The sequence below is a fragment of the Bufo gargarizans genome, chromosome 4, assembly GCF_014858855.1.
Source record: "Bufo gargarizans isolate SCDJY-AF-19 chromosome 4, ASM1485885v1, whole genome shotgun sequence".
Lineage (NCBI taxonomy): Eukaryota > Metazoa > Chordata > Amphibia > Anura > Bufonidae > Bufo > Bufo gargarizans.
The window spans coordinates 119,339,516-119,351,642 of NC_058083.1; the positions used below are offsets into that span (position 1 = coordinate 119,339,516).

Genomic DNA, 12,127 nt, shown 5'->3' on the forward strand with positions numbered 1-12,127 from the left:
GTAATATTTCAATATATCGGTACTGTGGGTCCCCAAAATAAATTTTACTGGTGGGCCCTGGGCACCCCAGTCCGGCACTGTATAAAGGTAAGCATGTTCACAACCTGCTAATATATATATATATATATATATATATATATATACGCACACACATGTATAGATAAAAAAAAAATATCTTCCCTGCAGCCTCTGACAGTTTATATATTATATCATTTTGGAGTCATTTATACATCATTTTCATAAAATGTGCACACATACATGGTACATACAGCTATAGACACACACACATCTGAACACATACTGCACATTTCTAGTATATGTATATACAGCTTATTTATTTCTCTTCCCCTCTTTCTCTATGTATACATTGTATACAGGCTTGGACTGGCCCACAGGGGAATCCCCCGGTGGGCCCCTGAGCAAGGTGGGCCCCTAGTCTCCCACCCCCTACACAAGTGGCACATAACACATTCGATTTAGGGCACTACATACATATATTTAATGTACAGCCTCTCAACCAGCCTATGTTCATAAAAAAAAAAAAAAATTTTACTGGTGGGCCCTAGGTACCCCAGTCCGACACTGATTATTGATATGTCCTGTGTGTGCATTGACAAGACAAGATAAGTCAAGGAACTGTGAAACTAAAAATAGACATTAACTGGTTCTGATTAGGTGGACACCTTCCACTGATGGGCCCAAGGAACCAGTGCTTACTAAAAATAAGACTTACTGGTTGGTAGGAATACATGGCTAAAATTAATTTTGTGTCAAATATTAACAATTTGTTTATTTTAATAAAAAACAAGTGGTTTGCTGTATAACATTTTTTGAAGTTACTCCATGTATTCTACTTCCTGTCCTGGCACTTTAAATGCCTCTTATTTTGGACTGTTAGCATGGCAGGAAGTTTAGCTTAATAAGGGTGCATTCACACGACCGTATAAATGGATTCGCTGTTTTGCAGAGCCGCAATTTGTGGACCGCAAAACATTTACGGTCGTGTGAATGCACCCTAACTTTTCCAGTCAGACCATCTGTGTAGTCAGAGAAAGTCCACCTGTAGTGACTCAATTAGTCCATCATACATTACACTAAAGCCCCCTTCACATGGGCGTTCAGGGTGCATAGCGAGAAACCCACGCGGGTAGGCATGCAACTGCAGTCAGTTTTGTCTGCAATTGTGTTCCGATGTTCAGTTTTTTTCCGCGCGAGTGCAATGCGTTTTGCATGTGCATGAGAAAAAACTGAATGTGGTACCTAGACCCGAACCCGGACTTCTTCACTTAATTTAATCATCCCTGATAATCTGCCTGACAATTGAGCCGTGAAAACCCAGCTTTAGCTGTATGGGAATGTCTTGATACAGTAAACAATTGTGGTTAAAAATAGGTAGAAATATTTCTGACATGACATGTAGTATATGTCTTTAGTGAACTTACTTGAAATCGTTTTGTTGAACCTCAAGTTTGGGCATTTATCACAGTTGATAAATGCAATGGATGAGTCAACCAGAAAGTGTCAATATGAAAACTCATAAAGGTTTACACTGTATACCAAAAACATCAAAAAGATATGTTATTTGTTATAAAGAAGAAAAACACCCAATGTAATTCTCTTTTTTATTTATACTTTTTTCAGCAAACCCTCCAAAAATCTCAAGCATCACTGCTTAAATCCAGACAATTCCCAAAAATGACAAACCAAAAGGATATGCATTCATACAGATGTGGAACCACTTGGTTGGTTCCAACAACAGCCATAATAGTGTTCTGAGTAGAGAAATAAAAGGCTGTGATATATCTCAATAGCATGGATACAGGGCATGAGAGGTACATGAGATTTTGTGATTTTGAAGCACATCAGTGTTGGTTTAAGAATGATATTTGAGCTGAGCTTGATGAAAGTGAAGCTCCTCTCAATGTCACTGTGGCGCCTGTTGTGGAGCAGATATGATGTCATTACGGGGGCGGGGTCTGTTTATTGAGTACCTACAGACTGACAAATGATTCAGGTAGTTATTGCCTTTTTAAGAATATACCTGAAATGCTCCCAACTACATTTGACACAAATCATAGTTATAGACATGATATAGGTGTAGATTTACAGAAAGAATTCATATTTAGGGGTTTAAACTAGTCGGTAGCTGTGTTTTCTTTTTTAAATCAGTTTTTAACAGTTCTAGTTCCCAAAAAAAAAAGCATTTGTAAAGACTGTACATAGAAGAGATGGTGTCTCATAGTAAAATCACAATAGTCCTACTGTACCTTCTGGCTCCGGTTGATGCTACTACACTAGACATACTGGTACAGAAAAGCCCAGTGCTTACTTCCCTCAGAGCTTCCCCATCCCTTGAGTGTCAAGGGATGCATAATCCTTAGACATGTTCTCTCGTTACTTATTTGTTTACATTTGCGGTGCTTGTGGAGAGAGTGAGCCCTTGCAAGGTTCATACCTTTTGTTGGTAAGGTTGGTACGACCACCTGGGTTGGACCCTACATCTCAATGTGCCCAATACCAGCAACAGGGCCTGAACTTATGGTAGGTATGGACATTTGGGCTACAAATAAATACCTCTACTAGAACAGAGGTAAGTAGTTGTCTCATAACTCCCTTGTGTTCATGTAGAGATAAGCTGTGTTCCTAGATCATTAACTTTCTACTAGCCACTTTGATATGCATTGAATTATTTTGACCCCTTGTTGACTGGCTAGGCAGTCTTCACTCTGTTTTAATGGCGTAGCTATATGTGCCTATTAGATGTGGAAAATGTTATAATTTTACTACATCTGAAAAACTTTCTATATGGAAAAATAAATGGTAAGACAGAAATTGGGAATCCTTTGAATAGACAGCACTGGATGAAACATCAGACAAGATTTTTCCAGTAGTCCATTAATGCTCTGTGGCACTGCATCCAGAAAAAAAGAACACTATATATATATATTAAAATTAAATAATGTGTAAATATCCATCGTAAAGGAATTTTGTTTCCATGTAAACAATATCTGCCATGTTGCATTACATCTTCTCTCCTGTGTTGTTGTCCGGCCGAGGCTTAGAGGTGCAGTGATGACGTCACTGGTACTGTAAATAGTTCTTTAAAGACTGAGGCAAAGGTAAAGACTCGATTTGGTGCAAACGTTCTCTGCCGATAGCAAACCGAACTGATCTCCGGCACAAGTCCATCAAAGGCAATGGCTCCGCTGCAATAAAAGAAGACACACGTAAATTACGGTTCTACGTAATATGGGGATTTCATAGAGATGACATATTCCGGTATTCTGGAGCTAAAAAGTGTTGTGATGTTTTTTGTTTTTTTACATACTATAAAGTTACTAAGTAAGATGAAACCATCAAGGGACCCTAAAGCATATCACAATAAATACATGAAGAGAACAACATCATCGGTCAATGTTTTTGGGTGTAAACAGGTATTAGATGGGCACAGGGGCCTAGATATTCTAAAACAAGACACATTGTGATAAATGGGAAGGTGAATAAAAAATATAATTGAATAAATTGAAGTCCACTCTTACGTTACTTGATGCACAACTGCAGCAATTAATATATATATATATATATATATATATATATATATACACGCCCGAGGGCTTGTATATGCAGAGAACATACATAGATCTAAAACAGCGAGTTCTATGTATCTAGAGTCCCTGAAATCTCAGCCCAGACTATATGGGGGCAAAAACAATGCTTGTACTAATAACATTTATGTATGAAAGATGAACCACCATCTGAAGTATATTTTTACCTTGTGAACAGACAAATATAAATGGCAGTTCCATAATGTAATGGTGATTATAACAATCAGTTGTTTTTAGAAAAGGGTTAATCAGATTACACACCAGGGTGGGGTGGGGGGAACCAATTGACCCTCATCCTCATTGGCCCATCTCACCCTGAGAGACCATTTAAGCATTATACAGATGGCTCATTGATTTCTGTGCATGCTGTCTAATGCTTCAAATTATCGATTAGTGATAAAAGCACATTCTCTGTGGTCCCAGCAGTGGCAATCCCCATAGCAGATTCTCAGAGAACAGTGGGTTGACGAACCCGTATAACTCCGTTGAAGGGGCTTTCCAGGAGATCAATATTGATGGTCTATCCTTAGGATCAATATCATCATCAATATCTGAGCTCCCTCAACGATCATCTGTTTGATGAGGCCACAGCGCCCTGGTCAGGGCTACAGCCTCCACACAGCATATCAAGCACAGCTCTGTACACTGCATAGTGGCTGTGCTTGGTATTGCAGCCCAAGCCCATTCACTTGAATGGGACTGGGCTGCTCCTAGGCCATGTGACTGAAGAACATGACATTGCTGGCCTAAGAAGAGAGTGGTCACCAGAGAGGCCTCTTCAAACAGCTGATCAGAAGGGTACCAGGAGTGGAACTCCCACTCATCTTATATCAATGACCAATCCTGAGCATAGGCCATGAAACTGTACTCTCGGAAAACCATTTTAAATAAGCTTTTCCCTCAGCCAAAAGTTTGTTTTATGTCTTTGTATGGTTATTGCTGCCTGCTCAACACAACATGCTCACTCCTTAGAGAATGAGGTTCTATGAGATATATAAGACATTTATATCAGGCTACCTGCTTGTCCCCTTTAATTCCATTCCACCTCGCTCCTCTGCCTAGGTCAGCTTTACATTTCATATTTTATTAGGAGATGTGCCAGTCCAGGATGCTATGCAAAGGTCAAATCTCCAGACCTCTAATAATGTTCTAAATATCACTGCCAAGTGAGCGTGGCAAAATGCTTTATGGGATTTGGAATCGGCTCCTTAAGGCTTTTGTGTTTTGGGCTGAATACAACGCAGACACTGCAGCGCGGTGTGGAATTTCTTCTTTCCACAGGAAACCTTAGGTTTCCTTATAGGCTATGAAAATACTAGTCAGGCAGATCTGTACAGTAACACACTGTATGGAGCTCAAATCTTCTCCAAGGCCTGTTTACGCAGCTCAACTGTGAGAACAAACTTAGTGCGAATTCATGGAGACGACAATCTATGCTTACTTATCTGTTACCGACATTTAAGATTTATCAGGTATTGGATCCTTTGGGTATTTACTTTCTTTTCTAAGTGATTTTTGTATTGCATCTCAAATGAGTAAAAATTATTTATCTTCATTAATGGTTCTACCGAAAAAATAACCATTTAAAGGGCTTCTGTCACCCCACTAAAGTAATTTTTTTTTTTTTGGGCTAGTTACATTCCTTATAGTGCGATATATGAAAATATAATGGTGTTACTTACTTTCATTCAGCCGTTTCTTAGAAAAAAGGAAGTTTTATAATATGTAAATCTAAATCAGGTCTCTACCAGCAAGTAGGGCGTCTACTTGCTGGTAGCCGCCGCAAAAAACCGCCCCCTCGTCGTGTTGATTGACAGGGCCAGCCGGGATCTCCTCCTCCGGCCCTGTCAGCATTTTAAAAATCGCGAGCCTCTGTTCATTCCGCGCAGGCGCTCTGAGATGAGGAGGCTCGTCTCCTCAGAACTCCCTCAGTGCGCCTGCACCGATGACGTCTTCTCTTTCGGTGATGTCATCGGCGCAGGCGCACTGAGGGAGTTCTGAGGAGACGAGCCTCCTCATCTCAAAGCGCCTGCATGGAATGAACAGAGGCGCGCAATTTTTAAAATGCTGACAGGGCCGGCCGGAGGAGGAGATCCCGGCTGGCCCTGTCAATCAACACGACGAGGGGGCGGTTTTTTGCGGCGGCTACCAGCAAGTAGACGCCCTACTTGCTGGTAGAGACCTGATTTACATATTATAAAACTTAGTTTTTATAAGAAACGACTGAATGAATGTAAGTGACAACATTATATTCTCATATATCGCACTATAAGGAATGTAACTAGCCCCAAAAAAAAATAATTACTTTAGTGGGGTGACAGAAGCCCTTTAATTCATTACAACTATTGCCTGCAGACTGAAGGTGCATTTCGTGAGTTTGCTAAGCAATAAAACTTATCAGAATACCAGTTTTACATTTCTTTTCCATCATTTTCTTTCATATGGTTTTTACATACAACATTGACTGACATTATATATATATATATATATATATATATATATATATAAAATAAAGAAATCGGACTGCACTCCAAAAAGGTCTTCAGTGAAAAAAGGATTTATTCACCCATGAGGTGGCACAAGCTTGAGAAAGGCTTATATGTGAGCCGAAACGTCGCTTGTGCCACCTCATGGGTGAATAAATCCTTTTTTCACTGAAGACCTTTTTGGAGTGCAGTCCGATTTCTTTATTCCGTATTAGTGGGTAAGCACCAGTTACCATACTCGGGCAGTGCACTCTTCTTACTTTGTTTTTTGGCTTGGTGGTGCTGCTGGTTATTTTTTCCAAATATATATATATATATATATTGAAATCAAGGTACATAGTGGCCCACATTTACAATGATAAGTCCACTACTTTCTTGACATTGTGCCAAAATTATGGTGCTTCTCATTTTAGATACATTTATTATTCACATGTGACTAAAAGAATGACTTTTTCTGACATCCCCGTCATTTCCTGGTTTTAAACTGGAATGTAGATGTGGCTAGCTTTTGTCTAACTTCCAAATACATATATGAAGCTGAAATCTATGATTTTTATGGGACACATTAGACCATCTATAGGCCCCTTTACATGGGCCGACACACCAGGCAGTTATAGGGAATGATTCATTCCTGATAATTGCCTGCTCCTCAGAGGAAGTGAGAGCTGCATTTACATGCATCAATCATCTCGTTCACTTGTCACCGTAGAATGTCATTGTCTCTGGACAGCAGATCCATGTTCACACAGCATGATCTGCTTCCCCGAAATGGCAATTTAGTTGACCTCATCAGTGACGCTTTCACTTGATGAATAAACGCTTGATTGTTCATTAGGTGACTGGCGGCACATTTATTCGGAGCAGTTATTGGGAAAAAGTGTTCTCAGGAACGTTCCTTCCCGAGCATTGACCCACGTAAAGGTTGGTCTAAAGTTTTTGGTGGGCAGAATTTTGCCGCATTGGCACAGATTTTTAACATAAGCTAAGCCAAAAAATAGCTGGTATAAACTAGATTAATCAGTCAGAAGATGCATCAGATTTATCATCCAGCATCCGCCACTGTGATAATTTTGGCGCATTTTCAGGCTACAAATTAGACAGGATTAGTAAATGTGGGCCACTGTGTCTCTATGGATTGCCATGGCAATGTAAGATAGCAAATACTGTAAATAATCATAGTCTCTCCTGAGATGCATTCCTGGGGGCCAACACATAACTACAACTAGAAAACAAAAAGACCTATGCCATCTTCTATAATGCTGGAAATACCTAAACTATGGATTTCAGATGGCTAAAAATGCCTGATTAAGACCATTTTCTGCCAATCGAAAGCAGATATCTGTTGAAAATCAAATAGCTTTTATGATCATTGCCTGATGCAGATGGAATACTTGCACAGCTTATGACTAGTGACAGATATTTACCATGCTGCATGATCAAATCTAAGTTAGGATGTGTTTACAAAGAACTTCTTCACTGTAGTGCTGTTCCATGCCGTCCACTAGCCTCCTCTCAGACATGGCTGCCACAGGCCTCCCCTGGTTTCCAGCTCTGCTCTCCGGGGCAGTGGTCCTCAATCCTCCTCATGCAGGCTGAGACCCGCTTCCTGCCAGCTCTGCCTCTCAGCTCTCACTGCCTGTAAGGGTGCTCTATCCAGCTCTCGTCAGCTCACGTGCACCTTACTCTTTCCCAGCCTATGGGTGGCCTCCCTAGGGTATTTAAGGCATCTTCCCCTGTGGGAGGATGCCCGAGCAATAGTTCCTAGTTTTCTAGTTTCCTGCTAAGGTGCGCTACTTTTCTTGTTTCACTCTCTCATGTACCGACCTCTATCTGCCCTGACCTTTGCCTTATCTCCATGCTGAACAACTGAATTTTGCCCTTATCCTTAGACTAACTTTGGGTTGCACAAATTCTGCCTGCCCTGACCTTGGCTTGTCCCTCGTGATGGTTTTTCTTGACCACTCCGGTGTCTCTTGACCCCTGTGGCTTAAACAGAGACCACTCTAAGTGGTGGCAGCCCAGTGGTTCCCCTGCAGCACAGTCTAGATCCCTCTATCGGGTTTAAAATCTGAAGACTAGGGTGGCCACTTAGTAGCCCCAAGTCAAATCTGTTCAGTAGACACAGCCGATCCACATCAGTTTTGTAACATTCACCTCATCAGCTGAAGTCCAGCCCATCGATCTATGGCTAACAACTGTTGCTGTTTATCTTTTTAAGTTATTATGTCTGGCAAAAAAACAACCTTCCCAGACCAAACATGGGACTGAATCAAGATGTACTCTGACAAATAACGTAAAAGGAATCAACAGTCAAGTGACAGCCACTCCTTACCAGTAGGGTTGAGCAAAACTATACATCCGAAGCAGAAATAGGTCTGAAGTTTAGGAAAACTTCAATTCTAAACGAATCTGAATTTCCTTGCACTTTGTGGTAACGAATTTGTTTTCCTAAATTGGTGGCTGCACGTGTTAGAAAGTGAAAGTAAGTGTAGACGAGACAAGCCAGGGAACGCAAGATCACCCATAATGCCATGCAACCAGCCAATCTACAGGTAGCCTTCCCCCTGTGATGGCACCGCTAGACAGAGCCCTATAACCCTGATCCCACGCGGTCGCCACCATTTTCCTGTGAGCTGAGCATAGGGAGAGACGTGACAAGACGCTCATGCTCTAGGGACAGTGTTGCTGCAAACTATTTACAGAGAGTGCAGGACAATATTGGAGAGGGGAGACTGCAGGGAGAGTGCATGGAGGGTGGAGGGGGAGCATAGGAGACTGCTGAACTGCAGACTCTGCTCCAATTTATCTCTGTGTACATAACTGTGCAGTGCACTATGAGTCATAGCTAATCCATTCTGTTAGCTGTAGAGTTACTGTGCCATCAGTACTACAGGCAGGGCTAATTTATCACCATGTACATAAGTGTCCAGTGCACCAATATTCATAGTTAATCCGTTCTGTTAGCGGTAGAGTTACTGTGCGTCAGTATTACCAGCCAGTGGTACTAATAGGCAGATTGGCCTGGGTATACCTGATTTATAGTGATCCGTGGCAAATTAATTTGTAATGAATCTAATTTGTTGTCGGCGAAGTTGCCAAATCAAATTTTTCAAAGCTTCGCTCATCTCTACTTACCGGCATAGTTGCACATTTTGGCAGGTTTGGATTAGCTATGGACCATTGACTTTGCACTAATTCCAACTTCACTATCACATTCAACACAGAAAAAACACTGTAAATCATAAATCGTTTCTCCATTTTATGGATGGTTATTAGAGTGCTGTATCTAGATAATATCAATATTTGACACCACTATCATTTCTTATGATCCCATGTGTAGGGTGCCATACTGATTCTTTAACATAAATCTATATTAGTGGTGTATAGCTTATGTCAAATCTCCTAATGGATTGCTTTAGGAAGGCTTTGATCAGTGTACAGATGGTAGAAGTTTCTTAGATCCTTCAGGATCTTTTTTCCCTCCCTTAGCTGAGGATTTCATTCATCTTTTCTACGTAATTATTAATCTGTGAACTGAGCCTTTACCATCTGCGCCAGGCATGATCTTACTAAACTCAATTAATACTGCCATGTTTCTTCAAGAAGCACAGTTAAAGGCGCGCACACACACACACACTACTTTTAAGAATGAGCAAACATCAAAGTAAAAGGAAGCAAAGCCAAAGATGTCTCATGTAAACATTTTGTTACAACAGAAGCATGGAGCAAGAAAAGAATGACGACAAATAATGCTCAATAAACTCGCAGACCTGGGGGGGGAGTCTACAACAGATGGTAATGATGTGATCCTGCCTACTATAGGCCATCATGGCTGAGCAGCCTGACAGGAACTTTCACTAATATGTATGTATCTGGAGGACTTTCTCTCTTTCCTGCGGTCGGGCAGAAGTTCACATAAGATTGTCAGGCACCTACAGTACATCTCACAGCAGTGCCCTACAATCACCACTTGCTAACCCCTTCCTCCCCATGCAAACTGTCTATCAAATATGGCCCCAGATAACAAAATATGGTCCATAATGCTCCACAATTTCCTTCTCCACTGTCTAGAGAGACAGATATAGCTATATATTGAATTTATATCTGAATTAAAAAATATGGATGAATGAATGAAAGGTGTCTCGGCCGCTTCACTATAAGATCACTACTCCAGCACTGAGGAGGAAGGGAGCAATGAAGCTATTGGGCATATTAATCCTCCACTTAATGTAGGCGCCCCCAGAGGAAGGCTTCGCAGAAACGTGTGTTGGGGTGTGCGGTTCTCCTGAGGGTCTTCATAATATGATGGGTATGTAGCCTATGTTATTTGTTTTCTATTAGTTGTATTGTATTACTTGGTAGGAGCCCCTCTTCTTTTTTTGAATTAGATACTTGTTTGACTTTCTTCTCCCGACACTTGCACTTTACTAATAGGTAGTGAGTATCCATTTATGATATACAGGATTCATCTAGTGCTGACTTTACATTATGGACTCCCCTTGTTACAATATATATATAGAATACTTTTGTAGTGCCATACCGTCCCTCAGGGGAACCGTACCTTTCCTACTGTAGTTTTTATCTTTGTTAACAATGTTATGTAATATTTATTCATATAATAAAGACGTTTTTATTTAGACTCTTTTTGTAGGTATTTATATTGGTGTAGAGTTGGCTTGTAAAAGAGGTTTTGTATGAACCACATTTTAGGTATAACCTTTTTGCATTAATGTAGGAGAAGGTGGACCAGAATTTCAGCTACAGGATAAACAGCAGGGGGTGCTAAAATTTAATATACATAAAAAAAAAACTTACGACATTTTCAATGCATGTATATTGCAATAATACTTCATTTGCAATGCCTTATTCATTATATAGTAATACTTTTTTTTTTGTTGGATAACCCCTTTTAAGAAAAATCCCTATTACCTGTGCAGTACCCCAGAATAGGGTACCTGCAAAATGTATAATTTAATGTTATTTGGTACTATGTAATGTTCTGATGTATTATATTGTACCTGCATAGTTTTGTATGGATAAGTCAGGGTTAACAATCCTGACTCTGCCTTTGTAGAAGGCTAAGAGATCGACCTAGGTCCGCCTCTAGTTTAGTGTGTGAGTCTAAAGAGAAGAACAAAGAGGAGCTACATGTGCTCACTCCTAGGAGGAACTATGCCTGAGTCCAGGACAGTCACTCTCTCTTTACAGTACTCCAGAGAGAGAAAGAAGGTCCAAAATCTGCAAGGCTTAGTACTCGAGCCAGTAAGGTATTTGTAGTTTAAGGCTGATAGAGACTTTACTGCAGTGTGAGTAACATTGTTAATATACCCGCCCACACTTTGAGACAGTCCTGGCCCACCATATCTTAATCCTATACCCCTCAGCTGGGAATCACTGACACATTTTCAAGAAACTTATTGCCAGCCTTAGATTTTGCAAAGAGAAAGAGACTTTGGAAAGATAGAGAGAAGTACTACAACCCCATCATTACTCGTATCCATACATTGCTATCAGGGAAGATTTGCACTGTAAATTGTGTGGAACTGTGTTTGATACCGTTGGATATACTGCAACTCCCATTCTGCACTCCCAAAGAGAGACTTATATGTTCTCTACAACCGGCCTGGTTACTGACTCCAGCACCATTCATTGACCTACATCTTCTTCCCTGCACTTGTACCAAACTCATAACGCAAAGGGCACCCCAACTACCATCAGGCAGGATCCCCAATATAAGGGTGTGCCTCAAGGGAAGAAAGGGTGCTCACCTGTCACCACCTGGTTGTAAGGAGCATCAGTATGAGGATTGCCACTGTGAATGATTATTACAGCCAGAGCCACTACCACTCCCTTCCTCCGCTCAGGTTCCTCCTGGGCTTGCGTCACCTGCAGGAATTAAGCCCACAGTACTCATCTTTTACTATAACTAACTTTTACTATAACTATACCATAGAGCGATGACAATGAGAACCTCCTTGTATGATGGGTGTCGAAAAAAAAGGCTTTATAATGCTCAACAACATAAGGACACACAGT

General features: G+C 40.8%; 1 protein-coding gene across 2 annotated transcripts in view; it reads right to left on the reverse strand.

Annotated features, from left to right (window-relative positions):
- Positions 1–1,608: 1,608 nt before the first annotated feature.
- The window catches only part of SPSB4 (splA/ryanodine receptor domain and SOCS box containing 4), a 171,201-nt gene continuing 160,682 nt past the window's right edge, over positions 1,609–12,127 (reverse strand). For both annotated transcript variants that reach the window (XM_044290033.1, XM_044290034.1), the window contains exon 3: positions 1,609–3,206. In XM_044290033.1, coding sequence (XP_044145968.1) covers positions 3,079–3,206 — 128 coding nt within the window. In that variant the 3' untranslated portion in view covers positions 1,609–3,078. The remainder of the gene's footprint in view (positions 3,207–12,127) is intronic.